The 18,143-nt window shown below is 36.5% G+C and overlaps 1 protein-coding gene across 1 annotated transcript in view; it reads right to left on the reverse strand.

Moving 5' to 3' along the window:
• The window catches only part of SPMIP7 (sperm microtubule inner protein 7), a 90,339-nt gene extending 72,759 nt beyond the window's left edge, over positions 1 to 17,580 (reverse strand). Inside the window, exons 1-2 of the mRNA XM_056138418.1 lie at positions 17,022 to 17,580; positions 9,412 to 9,509 (exon numbers count right to left, since the gene is read on the reverse strand). Coding sequence (XP_055994393.1) covers positions 9,412 to 9,509; positions 17,022 to 17,580 — 657 coding nt within the window. The remainder of the gene's footprint in view (positions 1 to 9,411; positions 9,510 to 17,021) is intronic.
• Positions 17,581 to 18,143: the final 563 nt, after the last annotated feature.

Here is an 18,143-nt window from a genome sequence, read left to right on the forward strand (position 1 = left end):
TGAGTTTCAGAGAATTATCATTATTTTAAACTAAGTCTTCTGCATATTCAGTTTTCTCAGTAATACAGAGACCAATTCAGAGTAAAACAGTAATTCAGAGACCAATGCCCAAACACCTACATGTTTCTGTACACAGATTAACAAAGCCATCTGTCTACGGCTCTTTCTTTCTGGTATTCTGCTCTGCAAATTACTCTTGTTCCCCTAATCCAAAATTTTGTATCCTCAGCTGTCACTGTCACTGTCCTCCCGTTGTTCATCGATTTTGCTCGAGCGGGCCCAGTAATGTCTCTATTTTGAGACTTGTTGTTACTGTGTTTGGCATATTGAGTACGACACAGGTAGCTTGCCAGGCTTTGCCATGCGGGCGAGATACTCTCGGTAGCTTGCCTGGCTCTGTGAGAGGGGCGGAGGAGGAGGAGAGGGGCAGAGGAATCGAACTCGGCTCGGCCCGGCTGGCTGCACACAAAGCAAACGCCTTCCTGCTAATACCACTTGTGGATTTTTTCTTCCCTGCACTATGGTTTATAAAATGACTCCAATAAGAAAGCTGTTGTAATTACAGTCAACATGAAAATTTCCCTTCAGATCGTATCTACAAATCTTCAGTATTTCTTTGTTCAGTGCCTGAGAACTTGTATCTCATAATCTCAAGCAAAGTAGTAAATCAGGAGCCTATTACTCCACCCCCTCCCATTTCATCAGTTTGTTCTCTTTTATTTTTTTCTCTTTTGACACTGTTTCGTTTTACTTTACAGCCCATTTTCTAGCTGTATGAGAGGATGAGCTGGGACTCTTCTCCGCCAGGAAGGGTGCTACTGGCATCTAGTGGCTAGAAATAATATATTGTACTTACCATATTAAATTACAAAAAAAAATCCCCAATATCACTTATAATTCATCCCTTGTAATGATTTATGCCATTGTTGAGACTCTCAGACTTCATATACTAATTTTATTGCATTTTTCAGTTTTTTCAGGATTACTTGCTCTCTCTCTATATATATTTTAAAACATCTTCTATTTCAATAACTTTCAGTCAGAAAATTTCAAGTAGTGTTTTAATTCTTTTTCATTTTCTTCAAGATTTTATCAAAAATCCTCATTCGTTAAATTCTATTTCTTATTCCTTTGCCTAGGTACTATGTTATTAATCTTAATTTTCTAATAAACTGTCTTTAATTTTTTTTTGCTTTTCACTGCCTTTTATTTGTATTTTTGAATATCTGTATAAAGGCAGTTATTCATTTCCCCAGGTGTGTTTTGTGAATAGCAGTTGAGAATGTAAAATATAATTAACAATCATACCTTTGTTTCTCTGCCTTTCCTAATAAATTCCTTCCCCTTTCTTCCCCCATTTTTTTCCTTAAATTTTGAGATTATACCCAGCTATGCTCAAGGTTTACTCTTGACTCTATTCAGGAACCATTCCTGGCATATGAAGAGCATATGGGATAATGGAGATCAAACCCAAGTTGATCACATGCAAGGCAACACTTACTCATTATACTATCTGTTTGGCTCTGGCTTCTGAAGCCATGTAGTTCATGACTTCTGAAGCCATGTGGCATAGTTATTTAGCCTTTTTGGATCTCTTGCATGTATGCCAGAATCTCCCAATAACCCAGGTGGATATTGGATAATTTTTCTTCATGCCCTGGCAATATGATAAGCCATTAGAAGACTTAACAAGATTTGATACTGTTTATTTCCTAAACGGGATGCAGAAAAATTAAATCTAAGACTTCTAACAAAGCAGGAAAGTAAGCTAACTATAACATGAAGAAATACAGTAGAACAAATTCTTTTTCTAACTGCAATATTTGCTTTTCTCTCTCCCTGAAGCGTGTGACAGTGGACATATTTTTCATTGTTAAGTATTGACAAGAAGATCATAGTTGAGTCCAGATGACATTTAAGAATTGATAATGATGTAAGAGAAGTAGTGGGGACAAAGCAGCATGACAGCCTACTTAAAGGGTCTAAGCAGTACAAAAGGGCCTAAGCATTATAGAAAGTCTAACAATGATGATGGTAAAAAGAATAATAAAGAGCCACTTGGCAGACTCAGCACCTATAACATTTTGAGAATTTGGTGCATCTTTTGTCGAAATGATGAATGTAATCAGTGTAGAGAAGAGTTAAATAGAAATCATCTGTCTCACAGGCATTGTGAGGGGTGGGAGGGGGGTATATTGGGGTTCTTGGTGGTGAAAAGTGAGTACTGGTGAAGTGAAAGGTGTTTGATCATTGTATGACCAAGACTTAAATCTGAAAGCTTAGTAACTTTTCCCACAGTGATTCAATAAAAAAATATAAGATGAAAAAAATGAAAAAAGAAAAGCAAGGTGGAGTTCATGCACAATTCAATCGGCTAATCAGTGGCTGAATAAATAGCAGTACTCCTACATAAAAAAAAATATATTGGAACTACACCTAAATTGAGAGTGAATTAATATTGCTGTAATAATTTGATAGAACTGGAGTGAAGGTGATGAGAATATATATTTTCAGGTATATACTTTTGTGTTGACTTCAGTTCATTAAATTCTTAATTATTTTTGAGATTTTTGACTTACATATATAAAATTGACTAGGTCCAAGATTTTTCTAATATCTTCTTATAGCACTCCAAAAATTTTATTTCTAGATTATTTCTGTTTAACTTGAAACATAAAAACTAATATTCCTATATAAAACAATACAAGCTGGATATGAGAACTTGTTATCAACTTCAAGACATAATATCATAATATCAACTTCAAGACATAATGACTTTGTATGGATAATTTTCATGACTAATTGAAGTTTTCTGTAAACATGAAGGCGTTAGAGACCCTGCAACCTAAGAGAGCCTGTCATCCAGAGGTGACTGGACCCTATGTCCATAAATCTCCACTAGTTATCCACCAAAATTCTCAACACAATTTTTGGTTTTAGTAAAGCTTTAAGACTTTTCTTTCAGTTCTAAAAAATGGTATCATATTATTTCTTGCATTACAGGTATAACTTTGGAAATACTCCACAAAAATGCCCTTAGAAATTGCACACAAATGTTTAATTATCAGGACTGAGACTGTTCTACAAATAAACTTATTAGTAAAATTATGTTTCCTATGACTTCCCCAGTAGCCTTTCTTACTCACTTTCCCTATTGTCTTCACAAAATCCTGTTTTATTTAATATATTTAATATGAAACCAATTAGAAGATTTACTAAGTCTTTGGGGTCTCATATAAATATATTATGAATATACAAATACATTTAACATATATGTGTTAAAACTTCTTTTGACTTCTAAAAGAAAAGAAACTATGTAATTTCATTTAGAGTATTAGTCACTATTTCCACTATTTAAGAGTTATTTTTGAGTATAATTTCTTCTCTAAAGCACTCTAATGCCTTTTTCTATTATACTACAGTTTATTTATTTGTTGGTTTAGGGACCACAAGCAGTGATGTTTGGAGCTTCTCCTAGCTTTGTTCTTGGGCAGTGTCTCCTGGTGTGTCCAGGGACCATTTGATGCCTGTATTAAACCTGGGCCTCCTTAATAATAAACATTAGCTGCAGTTCATTAAGCATAGATCCAGTCCCAGTTACCATTTTATTGAAATAAATTTTAATTTCTTCAGTTCTTTCTTGGGCTTGGTGTAGTCCAAAATATTCTTAGTTCAATAGTGCCCTCTTCCTGTCAGAGTAGCAAAGTGCAATTCCATTAGCAAAGTTTTTTTTTTCTTTCTTAAGAGATGTGTAGCTTCCAATTAATTTTTTTTCTTTTTGTATTCCAAGATCTTAAACACCCATCTTTTTCTTTTTTCTCCCTTTACCAACAAACCTTCAAAATTCAATCCTCTGTCCTTTTAGTCATATTTTCCAACTGCAGTAACACTTTTTTAAAAATATTTATAAAAGTACTATTTTTAATAGTTATTTATAGTTGAATTTTAGACATACTATGTTTTAGTTTCTGATCTGGAGTCAGACGCGCTACTGTTGCGCCACGAGGTCACGCCACGAGGTCTGTTTTAGTACAGATTCCAATACTAGTGTCAACTTTCCTCCACCAATGTTCCCAGGTTCCTTCTCATACCCCCACCAACTTCCTGTGTTCCCCCTTGACAGGCACCTTTCTAAGTTTAGTTGTTAAAGTTTGGGTCTCTTGATTTCAGTGTTGTAGGATCTATGGTTTGGATATTTGGCTCTATTATTCCTTAATACCACCTTTATACCTGACTCACCTGACCTGTCCTCTGTTACTTCGCATCTGACTTTTCTGACCTTCCCTATTCTTTCATTTCTTCTCCTCCCTGCACTTTGGGGTCAAGATTGACCAAAACATCCCCCTCCCCTTTAAAACATTGCATTCCCTCATTCAGTTATTCTAAGTGTCACAAATAAGTGATATCCTTATTCTTCTGAAATACTTTATTTAACATGATGCCTTACAGTTTCATCCATGTTTCCATGAATTGCATGAATTAATCAATTCTTACAGTTGTGTAGTATTCCATTGTGTGTATATACGACATCTTCATGAAGCACTTATCTGTCATTGAACATCTAGGTTGATTCCAAATCTAAGATATTATACTGAGTGCTGCAATGAATAATGGTGTGTATATGTTCTTTTGAACAGATCTTTTTCTGTTCTGAGAATAGATACACAAAAGTGGAATTGCTGAGTTATATGCAAGTTCAATTCTGAGTTTATTTTTACCCCCCATACTGTTTTCCAAAGGAATTGTACCATAAAACATACCCACTAGCAGTGAATTAGGGTTCCTTTTTCACAATACACATGCCAGCAGAGATTGTTCCCAGTATTTTTGACATGTGCAAACCCTCACTGGTATAAGATGATATCTCATTATTGTATTGATTTGGATTTCCCTAATAATAAGTGATGGTAAGATTTTCATGTGCCTGTTGGCCATCACTTCCTCAGAGAAGTGTCCATTTTCTCTCTCCATTTCTTGATGGAGCTTTTAGATTTTTGTTATTGCTGTTGATCTTTGTGAATACTTTATAGATTCTGAATATCAACTTTTTATTTGATGTATTGAGTGCAAATATTTTCTCTCAATTCAGTTGTTTAGTTTTAGTCTGCATTTCTTTTGTTGTACAGAAACTTTTATGTTTGATCTAGTCTCATTTATTTAGTTTTGATTTTGTAGTCTTTGCCAATGGCATCATATTGTTGAGGGCTCTTTTGAGATCTATGTCCAGCCAGGAGCATTCTGCCTATATTTACCTCAACGTGCTTTATACATTTAGGTCTGATGTCAAAGTCATTGATCCACTTTGAGTTGACTTTTGTGTAAGGTATGAGATATGCATTCAGCTTTAAATTTGTGCAATAGATAACCACATGCACAAATTTAAAGCTGAATGCATATCTCATACCTTACACAAAAGTCAACTCAAAGTGGATCAATGACTTTGACATCAGACCTTTGACATCAGATATCCTTGCCTTTGGTCTTATATTAGACATAAAGCTTTCACTTTGTTCATTGTGGAGTAGGATGCTATGAGTTTCTTTATATTATTTATTTCTGTATTGAGGCAATTCTTTCTATTCTCATTTAGTTGTGAATTTTTGTCAAAATTGAATACTGAATATCATCAAAGTGTTCTCTGAATTTAGTTTATTGGTCACATGATGTTTGTCTTTTCCTAAGTTGTTGTGGTATATATATCACATTAATTTATTTTACATGTCGATATACTCATATTCCTGAAATAAATTCCAATTGCTTATTAAGTATGATCCTTTTAAAGTGTTGAGGGTTATTGCATCTATAACATCAGTTATACTAATCTATAATTTTCTTTATTTTGTGGTATCTCTGCTTTTGATATCAGGATTATGTTAACTTCATAGGAACTACTTTAAAGAATTTCTGTTTCTTAAAATTTGTTGAAAGCTCATAAGAAATACAGATAAATCATTTTTTCAATGGTTAGTAGAACTGACTAGCAAAACCACATGGTTCTGGATTTCTGTTTGGGAGTATGCTCTTTATCGTATCACTTTCTTTGCTTCTAATTGACTGGTCCAGGTTTTCAGTTTCCTTCTGAATCAGTCTCACAATGTTATATAATTCTAAAAATTAATCCAATTCTGCTGTAGCTCAAATTCAGTTTCAAAATTTTAGTTCTTTTGTATTTATTTATTTAATATCTTTTGTATTTATGTGCTACCTGTTGGATTATTCTCCCATTTCATTTATGATCCCAATAGGGTTTTTTCTTTGTTATTTTCTTCATAAGTATGAGGGTTTGCCATTTTTCATTCTTCCATAGATACAGCTTTTAGTTTTCTGGATTTTTTAAAATTGTCATTATGATATCTATTTTATTTTTTATAGTCTAATTTTATGTCCTCTCTATTAATGACTTTGGGGGTCTCATTTCTTCTTTTTGGACTTCAATATGCAAGGTAAAATTATTTCTACCTTTTCTTATTTCCTAATATAAGTGTATTGCTATGAACTTCTCTCTTATTACTGCTTTGTTGTGTCTCATATGTTCTCATAGCTGTTGTCTTGATTCTCTTGATTCTCATTTTTCTTTCCAAGAAAGCTTCTACTTATTCTTATTATTTTTTGACCCACTAGTTTTTCAACAGTATGTTATTTAGTATATAGATGTTTGAAGTTTTCCTAGCTTTCTTTCTTTTTTTGTATGTTTCTAGAATTGTTTCATCATGATCTAAAAATATATTTGATATATGATCTAAATATTCACTATTTTGAGGGGTCTAGAAATGTGACCTTATTTTTTGGGGAGGTAGAGTGTTTTTAAAATTTTTTTAATTGGATAACCATTAATTGCAAAGTCATTTATGATTGAATTTCTAGCATATAATATTCCAAGTGTCCACTTGTCTCCACTAGTGTCCCCAGTTTTCCTCATATCACAGCCTTTTCTAAATATCTACTAGGTCCTGTATGTCTAATTTCTCAATAAGCTTACTATTTATTTATTTATTTATTTATTTATTTTCTGTCTGGTTTATATAGTCCACAGAGCATCCTACCACATGTGTTAAGATTGATCACTCTCATACAGTAATATAGCATATATTACTATAGTAACATACATAGCTTATAGTAATATATATGCACACATATATGTATATTTACATATATATGCTGATGAGACTTCATTTAGTTCAAATATGTTTGTGAGTGTTAAATTCCCTTGATGTACTATATAATATCCATCTTCTTGACAACTATATAATGTCCATCATGTCTCTTAACAACTTTCTTGGTTTAAATTATTCTATTTTGTCTAATGTAAGTATGGTGATCCCTATCTTTAAGTGCCTTAACCTGTGAGATTACTTTTGAATCTGTTCATTTTGAGCATTTTGAGCTGGATTATTTTAAATGCATGTTTATCATTAAAATTCAAGTGGATCTTCTGTAAGTAGCAAAATGTGGGAAGTATTGTTCCAACTATGAGATAATTGATGGAGAGTGCAAGCTAATGAATTTCAGTAGAAATGCTATGCCATGGAATACTATGCAGAAAAAAATGAAGTCATTAAATTTGCTTATAAATGAATGGACGGAGAAAATTATACTGAGAGAAATGAGTCAGTGGTAGAGGGACAGACACAGAATAATTACACTTATCTGTAGCACTGTAGCACTGTCCTCCCGTTGTTCATCGATTTGCTCGAGCAGGCACCAGTAATGTCTCCATTGTGAGAATTGTTACTGTGTTTGGCATATCGAATACGCCATGGGGAGCTTGCCAGGCTCTGAGGTGCTGTAGGGTATAAAATTATATTTGGTTGGAAACCAATAGCCAAGGACAGTATAAACATGTCAGGAGGACTGGCCCACAACTGAAAGCTTGTTATAGGCAGTGGAGGTGGAGAGGGTAGTTAGGACCAAGAAGTGCACAGTGATAGCTGATAATGATTACTCTGGACAAAAACTGAGTGTTGAAAGGAGGTAAAAACTTTCAGTACCTGTATTCTAAACCATAATTCCCAAAAGGAAAGGGGAAGGGGAATGCCTGTCACAGACGAAGGGTTCGGGGAGGTGGGGGGGGGAGGTGCGGGAAGGAAACTAGAACATTGGTGGTAGGTGATGGGAAATGTCCACTGGTGCAGGAAGGGTGTTGGAACGTTGTATAACTGAAATCCAATCATGAAATGCTTTGTAACTGTGTATCTTATGGTGATTCAACAAAATAACTTAAAAATTTTTAAAAAAACACAAGCTTTATTATATCTGTGTACTTCTTTGGCATTTCTTCAGTATATTTAAACAATGGTTTAGAGACTACAAAATGCACATAGAAAAATGGCTAAACATGTATATTTAAATTGATATATTATGTATATGTATCCACATTTTAGATTTATATGAATTTTTTTGTTGCCAATGTTAGTTTAGCCCGGCAAGCTACCGAGAGTATCTTGCCCGCACGGCAGAGCCTGGCAAGCTCCCCGTGACGTATTCAATATGCCAAACACAGTAACAACAAAGTCTCCAATGGAGACGTTACTGGGCCCGCTCGAGCAAATCGATGATCAACGGGAGGGCCTTTACCTTTTACCTTTATTATGCATTAACTTTTTCACAGAACATGTAGGTAACAATATGATATAGTCCAGAAGCAGGTATTAGAACATGACTTTTGTTTAAATAACATATTGTAAGAGTACTCTAGTTGAATAAGAAAAGGCAAAATAGGGGGAAGGCATGAGAATATAATTTCAACTAGAGATTAGTTTTAATCTGTCTCTCAATGTTAGTTATTGGGCTGGAGCGATAGCACAGTGGATAGGGCATTTGCCTGGCATGCGGCCAACACGGCCGACCCGAGTTCGATTCCTCCGCCCCTCTCCGAGAGCCCAGCAAGCTACCAAGAGTACCTCTCTCACACGACAAAGCCTGACAAGCTACCTGTGACGTATTCGATATGCCAAACACAGTAACAAGTCTCACAATGTTAGGGCCTGCTCGAGCAAATTGATGAACAACGGGAGGACAGTGACAGTGACAATAAAATAAATCATAAAAAATTTGAAAAAAAGAATGTCAGTTATTGGACAATGTCTGAAAGGTATAGCTTGGAAGGATACCAACCTCTTCCAGAGCGGTAGTAAGAGCCTGTAACAGGCATCACTCACTTCTGTGGAAAAGGTCATAAAGTCATGATTGATTAGCATTTACTACACACTACTCCCCTAGTACTGTTGTATATATAGTACAAGTTGATTCATAATATTTAATACGCAACAAGCCTGCATATAAGAAGTGTCTGAAACATAAGCAGCACTTTCTGAATAGAAGCTATTTTTATAGGTCATAAAATTGTCAAAACAGAGAAAATGAAAACATTAATTATAAATGTTGTTGAAAGCATCTAGTAAAATATCTTACTGTATCTGTTGATTCCTCGGTGAATGAAAATGTGTGGTTTATTGAGTATCCTTTACTGCGAGGTTGTAAAGGTGTGACTTTCATTGGACTTGTCCAACCTGAAAACAAAATGCATGCTTGGGTTAAAAGTACAACAGGAGGGTTGGGAGAGAATACAATGATTAGAGTGCATGCCAAGAATTCATACAACCTGGTCCTCAAGCAAGGCCAAGTGCAGCTCTAGAGACACTTGAGTACTGCCAGATACTACCCTGAAATGCTCAGTTCTACTAGGGGCTTCATAACCCCTTGGACTATAGTTCCCTTACTCTGAACCATTGTCCAGTTGTGAACCACCCTCCATTATAATAAAAATATTTTATTCCTCTAGAAATATTTTCTATTATAAAGCTAAATGGGTGTTAATTAACCTTTTAATGGATTGTCTAACTTTTTCAGCATTGGAAGTTGTTTTTTATTATTTATTTATTCATTTATTTACTTTTTGGGTCACACCTGGAGACGCATAGGGGTTACTCCTGGCTCTGTACTCAGGAATTACCCCTGGCGCTGCTTAGGGGACCATATGGGATGCTGGGAATCGAACCCGGTCAGCTGCATGCAAGGCAAACACTCTACCCTCTGTGCTATTGTTCCAGCCTGGAAGTTATTCTTAATCCAAGAATTTGAAGGTTAGAATGACTATAATAAGGTAAAATTATTTAGTACTTATTGTTAAAAGTGCTCTTTTGCGCACTAGGAATCTATTTATATGCATGTAGTTGTTTTAAGGATTAGACATGAAGGAGTATGATTGTCCTATAAATAGTTCATTTAAGGTAGAAATCTTGAGAATTGAAAATAAACACTAATCTTGGGCCATAGTGACAGTAAAATGTCTAGGGCCTTTGCCTTGCACATGGCTGACCCAAGTTTGGATCCCCAGCATCCCATATGGTCCCCTGAGCACTACCAGGAGTAGTTCCTGAATGTAGAACCAGGAGTAACCCATGAGCACCGCCAGATATGACCCTAGAAAGTAAAAAAATAATAATAGAAATAAAAGATAACGGCCCTTTATTTGTGCCACAAAACCTTGTTTAAAAAAATAAAAAATAAATTAAAAATATACTAGTCTTCAATAAATATTTGCAGTACTGTAAATGTCAATATATGCATTTACAACGATGAGATGCAGTATTTCCTACTTTGAGGTCTCAAAACAGAAACAGTCATGTAAGTAATAGATCACTTCAATATAATGTAGCAATTGTAATGTGGTAACTGTGGTTGTACTCTGACAGCTGTGGGAGTGAAGAGAAAAACTATCTTATCTAATCAGATTATAGAAGAGTATAAACATCCCCTGGAACATAACACCTAATCTAAACTTTACAACAGAGGACAGTTTGGATTTTAAAAACTCAAATATAGTCTTTCCATGTAGGGAAACAGTATGTATAAAAGTAGACTTGCCTGACAAATAAACTTTGGTAAGATATTATAAAGGGCTAGGTATATATTCTATTAATAATTTCTCATTAATAGTAAAACATGAAGACAGGCTAGAGTTAGGGCATAAAGAATACCTTTCTTTAAACTGTTAGATTCACAGAGATTTTTATTTCTCGCTGTTTCCATATACTCCTCTGTCCTCTCCTGCTTCTAATAAGCTACTTGACTTAGCTTGTCTCATGAGTGGACTAAACTTTGAGGGCTGGAGAAGTAGTCTAGCATTCAGAGTTCATGTCTTGTATGTGGTCAACCCCGAATTACATGGTTTCCCAAACACCACCAGATGCAGCTTCAGGGACCCCAGAGTTCTTCCAAACACTTCAGAGCCTAAGCAGTATAATATACTTATGTCCTTGCATTGAACCTCTGGTCTTGGTGAAGAATTTCCAGAAGGGGTACTGAGAAACAATTGGGAAATCATATCACCAAAAAATTATTTTAAAAAGTTGGAGATAAAATGAACTTAAAAGTTGAATTTTAGTATCTAAATAAAAAAAAAGTTGAAGACTGATAAGATGAAGGATTTGGGTAACATGCATGCCGTGGTAAATCCTTACATGACAATTGAGTTTTATAACTGACTCCAACTGACCTTGATGTGTACTTTCTAGTTCATATGTTTGCATGGCATCATTGATGTTTTTGCCCTTCCCAAAATAAGAACCGACAGCATACCTTGACTTTAGCATTGATATATTAAGAGCAAATTCAGGTGAGGTCACCCATACTTCTGACCTACAAAACTGAATTAACAAATAATCTTTGTTTTAAGTTTATAAGATTGTTACAATTTGAGGCAGCAATAGGAGAAAATTAATACAGAGAGAAATGTAATGGCAAGATAGAGTGAGAGAGAGGGTATTGAATTTCATACAATTTCAGTATTGATAGTATAATTAAGGATAGGAGAGAGAACAAGGGGTAAGGCACCTGCCTTGCATCCTGATTCAATCCCCAGCATCACATATGGTCCCCTGAGCACTGCCAGTCATAATCCCTGAGCACCAAATGTAGCCCCTTTACAACAACAACAATATAATTTTGGCTCTGGTACAGTTAGCCAAAGGCAATTGGGAAGGGTTAAAAGATTATTACTTTAATATTTGCCAGTGTCAGAAAAATGACACTTTTTTCCCCATTTCCTTTCAATTGTTGTTGGCTAATCAGAAATTTCAGAAGAATAATCCCAAGAGAACCAACCCCAATGTGCAAAGATTTACAAAGCCTCAACTTGCATCATGTCTGCTAATATTACATTGGTAAACTCCACTTAGAAGTTTAAGCCCAGAATCAGCAGAGGAAGGAAATAGACCTCATTTCGCAGCAAGAAGAGTTGTGGGTCACACAGGGTCGGGGGGGGGGGGCGCGGGGAGGGGACGGGGGAAACCTGCTGAGGGCTGATTTGGGAGCTGGTATTGCATACATCTTCTATATAGCTTAGTTCTCACTTCATTTCTTTCATGTTGTCAAAAATATAGTCTTGTAATAGAAAGTACTGAATTTCTTCTATTATTAAGAGATTAATTACATGATATTAAGAGATTAATTACATGATAAAATTCAGAAATTTGACATATCTAATGTTTTTATTGAGTGAGTTTTATAAAATGTGAAATTCTTTCTGTTTGAAGGGGTCTATCTATTGTGAATCTTATTTTAAAATAGGCCTTGCTATTTTTATTTAAATACTCACAACATAGTACTATTAAGAAAAAGAAAAATATCTGTTATTTAAAAGTCAGTTTATTTTTTGTGTTAAATATATAAAAGTCATGTTTTATATGTGAATGGTCTTCCCCAAGTTTTCTCAATCAATAAAACTAAAAGTAGGTTAAATACATTGATATTTCACAACAAAATTTACATTTGATGATGCTCAAGGGTCTCTCCTGACACTGCAACAAAAGATCACTCCTGATGGTGCTCAGGAATAAGCCATGAGCAGCATCAAGTGTGGACCAAACATCAAAAAAAAGTAGAAAAATGGACATTTTTCCTGGATATCTTGTACATGGGGTGTCCCACATATGTTTGTTAGGTCAAACTGTTTTTGATCAACTTCTTTACTTCTTTACTGGTCTTTTTCTTTTTTCCTTTGGATTATTTAAAGTATTAAAATCACTATTTTGTAAAGCTATTTTCCTTCCAATTATATAAAAATAACAGAAAAAACAACTGATTTTTCAATTTGGTTGTTAGAATTTTGTCACCCATATCTCACTTCTTAAGATGTGTATTATCATACCTCCATACTTTTGTATCTAATGCTAGGACATGAACTGAGGCTCTCTCTCTGCCATTGAAGAAGTCTTTGTTCTCTCTTGAGCACATTACTCTTTTTCCAGTGAGGGTAAAAAAATGCTCTTTGTGAAAAAGCTCTACTGTTTAATCTCTGTGTGATTGTGTGGTCTCTGTGAGGAGGCAGCTCTCCCTCTATGTCTTGTGTGCCACCAACCACAGTGGGAAGAAACAACGAAACAAGATTCTGCAGCTCTAGGTCATCAGATCAATCCCCAAGCAGGCATCCTTCCCTTTCTCTGCTCTCAGGCCAACATAGGGAGTGGCTACTGAGCCTCAGGAGAGAATTGAGATGTTAAATGGGGCCAGCAAGCAAGTTCAGGTCTAAGCAAACTAAAGACAGGAAGAAAAAAGCAAGTGAGAAAAAGATGCAGCAAATTAGCAAGGCAGAACTTTTTCTCCGAACCCAGAAGCAAGGTCTTCAAAACTCACAGCACTCTAGGTTAGCTTCAATATGCAACTGTCCCCAGTCACGCCCAAGGCCAGATCAGATCCCAGGGATGCTTGAGATGTAGTTCAGAGGTCATTGATGGAGTCATTCAATCCAATGACTGACAACTTTCAGGGACCCCTTCCAGATCATGAGATTGCCTCCTGCATTTTATAGGGTTTCTTTGCCAGAGAATGGAGTGGCAACCCCTTCTGCAAACTTTACAGGATTAATGGCTCCTTGCTACAGAAGTTATAGCAGATCATGAAAAGTTACACCACAGATGTAAATCAGAAGGAGTTAAAAATTCCTATCAGAAAAATTAAATTCTGAGAAATAGAATGCCGAAGACAACCTGTTTAAACTTTTTCTCTCTATAGGTTGTTGCTACTCACAAGTATGGAAAATTAGGCCTCAATTCCTAAATACCCCTTTTCAGGTTATTTGGCAATATACTGACAGTTTCAGAAGCTTAAATATCCCTATTAACTGCACTAACCTTTCCCACCTAATTTGTCAGAGTCAATTATGATAACAAACTCTAGGGGGAAAATGGGCACTTCAAAGACTCAGCCACTGCTACAAAGAACTTCTTCAACTTTAGTGGTTTCTGAGAGTAGAGGATTGGGTAAAACAATGTGGGAAATAGTTGTCAGCATTTTCAGACTATGATTTCCCCGCTGACCCAACAAATATGTCTGACTGCTGAGCCATTCATTGTCTCCTGAGTTCTCTGGTTATTACTAGGTGTTGAGCAGTGGTGAAAAAAAATTGCCTTTATTCTTTCTGAAGGAAGAAAAATTGCCTCTCATACAAGAGGGAGCTTACCATCTCTCACTATAGCTCTTGGGATTTTCAATTCTGCATTTTCAGGGATTTTTATCTCTTTTTCACTCCTTGCTTTCCACACAGTTAATATTCCCTATAGATTTCCTTAGACATGTTTCTTACTACTTACAAGTATGCTTGAAATTCTCATTGGGAGTTCTTACAAAACATAAGGTGAAGGTTTTGGTAGATTCATAAATTCTGCTTCTAGCTCAAAGGTGAAGGTATTTTGGCAGGTGATTTTTCTCACCTCCTGTACTTGCCAGACCCACTAATTTTTATATAACTACTCCCATTTTATTTTAGACTCGTAATCTTTTTTGTAATTTTTGTGTTTGATGGTTCCCTCCCTCCCTCCCTCCCTCCCTCCCTCCCTCCCTCCCTCCCTCCCTCCCTTTCTCCTTCCTTCCTTCCTTCCTTCCTTCCTTCCTTCCTTCCTTCCTTCCTTCCTTCCTTCCTTCCTTCCTTTCTTCCCTACTTCCCTCCCTCCATCCTTCCCTACCTCCCTCCCTCCCTTTTTCCTTCCTTCCTTCCTTCCTTCCTTCCTTCCTTCCTTCCTTCCTTCCTTCCTTCCTTCCTTCGTTTCTGGGACACACCCTGCCATACCAAGCAGTGCTTAAGGGTTATTCCTGGATCTGTCCTCAGGAATTACTTCAGGTGGTGTTCAGGGTACCATACGAGATTCTTGGGATTGATCCTAGGTCAGCTGTGTGTAAGGGAAGTGTCTTACCCACTGCACTAATTCTTCAGTCCACTGGTCACCTTAATCTATTTAATAACCAAAAGCATACTTATTTTTAAGGGAGATAGAAAGGTATATAGGTATGCTACACAATGATCAAAATTTAGGGGGTATTTTGCTACCAGCAGGTCAATCTGTACCTGTGAGGCGAGTGCATCAGCAGCCTCATGGCGCCTTCAGACTTGCAGATACCGCAAAATTGCTTACTGTGCCTTTAGCCAGACCCCAAAAACTTGGGGTAAAGTTTACCAAGAAAGTAAACAGCCAAAACTTAGGTATGTGGAGACACACCCACAAACCACTTCCGGCTCAGCTATATAATTGGAGGCATGTCCTCTCTGGTTCCTGATCGAACTGCTTAATGGCCATGATCCCAAAGACTCAGAAACAAATCTCGAAACCCAGAGGCTTTTGGCAGAAATGTGTCCGGTCCCTGCGGTAGGTTACCAGCGCTGGGCCAACTCAGGTAGGAATAGGTTTTATGCCTTGGCCTGTTCCCCCTGGTGGCCTGGTGGCTGCCATCCTCCAGAGGCCACTGGACAGTCAGGTTTGAACCCACAGTGATGAGATATGCGGGGCCTCATGGGATGGGGGTGGAGCCAGCCCTTTCATCCCCACCCCAGTGATACCCTGAGTCGCCGCCCAAAAATGGCCTCTCTGGCTCCTGATCAAGCTGCTTAACGACCATGATCCCAGAGACTCAGAAACTAATCTCAAAACCCAGCAGCTTTTGGAAGAAATGCATCTGTAACCTGCAGTAGGTTACTGTCGCCAGGCCACCACAGGGCGGAAAGGGTGCTGTCCCCCTGCCTGCTTCCCCTTGGTGGCTCGGTGGCCTCTATCAGCCAGAGGCCACTGGACAGTCAGGTTTGGGACCGCAGTAACAAGACACTTGGGGCCTCATGGGATGGGTGTGAAGCCGGCCCTTTCCTCCCCATCCCAACGTGACCCTGAGTTGCTGCCCATGAACGGCCTTTCTGGCTCTTGATCAAGCTGCTTTACGGCCATGATCCCAGAGACTCAGGAATAAATCTTGTAACCCAGCAGGTTTTGGGAGAAATCCCTCCAGATTTAAGTGTTAAAATTTCGGAATTTCAAAATCACATGGCCACTACTGCAGACATGCTACATCATATGTTATTCTTAACCAGCAATAGAAAAAAAAATGTCTACTGTTGCCTTTTCAGCAGATCTGAGTGTTAGGGTTAAATCCCAAATAATAATGGTGGGTCTGGTGTCAAAGTATTGAATGTGATCAAAGTAGAAAGAGAGTAATGTGGAAATCATCTGCCCCACAGGTAGGGGGAAGGTGTGGGATGGGGTTATACTGGGGTTTTTGGTGGTGGAGAATGGGCACTGGTGATGATACAGGTGTTTCATTTTATGACCGAGACTTAAACCCGAAAGCTTTGTAACTGCTCTCATGGTGATTCAGTAAATAAAATTATAAAAAATGAAAAAAAAATAAGGTGGAGTTTATGCCCTATTCAATCAGCTAATCAGTGGCTGAATAAATAGCAGTACTGCTACATAAAAAAATAACATAAACACTTGGAATTAAACCATCTATAACAAAGTATTATATATACATGTTGATGGTAACTTATACTAATGAATTCACTTTAAAAAATAAATATCGCTTTACAAATAGGCTTTAAAAGGACTTTATTACTGCTTTTCCTTTATAAGCTATAATGTAAACTAAGAATTTTTTATTTTATAATTTTGTTAAATTAATTTATAAATACTAAAATTCATATTCATTCTTTAGCCTATGTTTAAATGTTTAAAAATTATTAAATTCATTTTTTTATTTACCTCCAAGTTTTGCTCTGATGGAAATGTCTGGTGTTACCCTGGAGTTCCATTTCTTGTCCTGTTTCAATTCTTTAAATAAAATAGTTTGCCTTTTAATGGTTGTTTGAAATCCTGTGTCTGGTCTGGGAACTCGGTGTTGAGGTTTAATATCACTGAAATCGACCAAGGTTGGTATCCTTCTGCCAATGCCAGGATTCAAATCAGCATCACCACCAGGACTCAAAAATCCAGAGCAAGTATCACCTAAGGGCACATCATCCCTAATTGGAGCCAAAGGATATTCTGGCCCAGATGGTGGGGGATAAGGATAGTGTAAATGGTAGTCTGGCAGATCTGATGGGGGATAAGTGTGAAATTTAAGAAAAGAAGTGTTATGTCTCTTTTCAATTCTGCCACAGTCGTGTCTGTCTTCAATTCCTCTTACAAAGGGTATATTTATCTTTCTTAAGAGATTACAGTAATGTGGGTAATCTCTATTTTCTATAGCCTTTGTTTCTGAAAGAATGGATCTTTTAGAAATACTTATCTTTCCAGGTATGTGCTGTGAGTCCACATCCATTGTTTTCTTCTTATGAATTCTTGTAAATTGCTTATGATGATTCCTTCAAAACTTAAGATACTCCTTATATTTCCATTAATTGAGTACCAGTTAATATAACATTAAGTTTATTTGGATTTTTAAATATCTCTAAAGGTCTTTTTCCATTTTTTTGTCAAGATAAACATTTTTCTCCACCAAAGGGCGTATAATAAGAAAATAGAACATACAGGAAAAAACGGTTTTATTGCCTGGCAACAACTAGAACTTTAACATTGTAGGTAAATTATATATACATATATCAATTCATTTTTTTGGCTAAACAAAAATAGTGTTTGCCAGATTTTACTGAATATTTTCTCATTAAATGCCCAGGTAAACCATACTCTTTTGTCTTCTATTTAATTTATTTATTCATTTTTAGTATCCCACAGTAGTATTAAAGGTTTATTCCTGGCTCTTTGCTTGGGGAATCACCCCTGATAAGGCTTGGGGGAACCATAGCAGCGCTGATGGTAGAAACGCAAGTCAGCCATATGCAAGGAAAGCAAGTACCTTCCCTGTTTTACTACCTTTCCTACCCC

The sequence above is a fragment of the Sorex fumeus genome, unplaced genomic scaffold (genome assembly GCF_029834395.1).
Source record: "Sorex fumeus unplaced genomic scaffold, SorFum_2.1 ptg000128l, whole genome shotgun sequence".
Taxonomy (NCBI): domain Eukaryota; kingdom Metazoa; phylum Chordata; class Mammalia; order Eulipotyphla; family Soricidae; genus Sorex; species Sorex fumeus.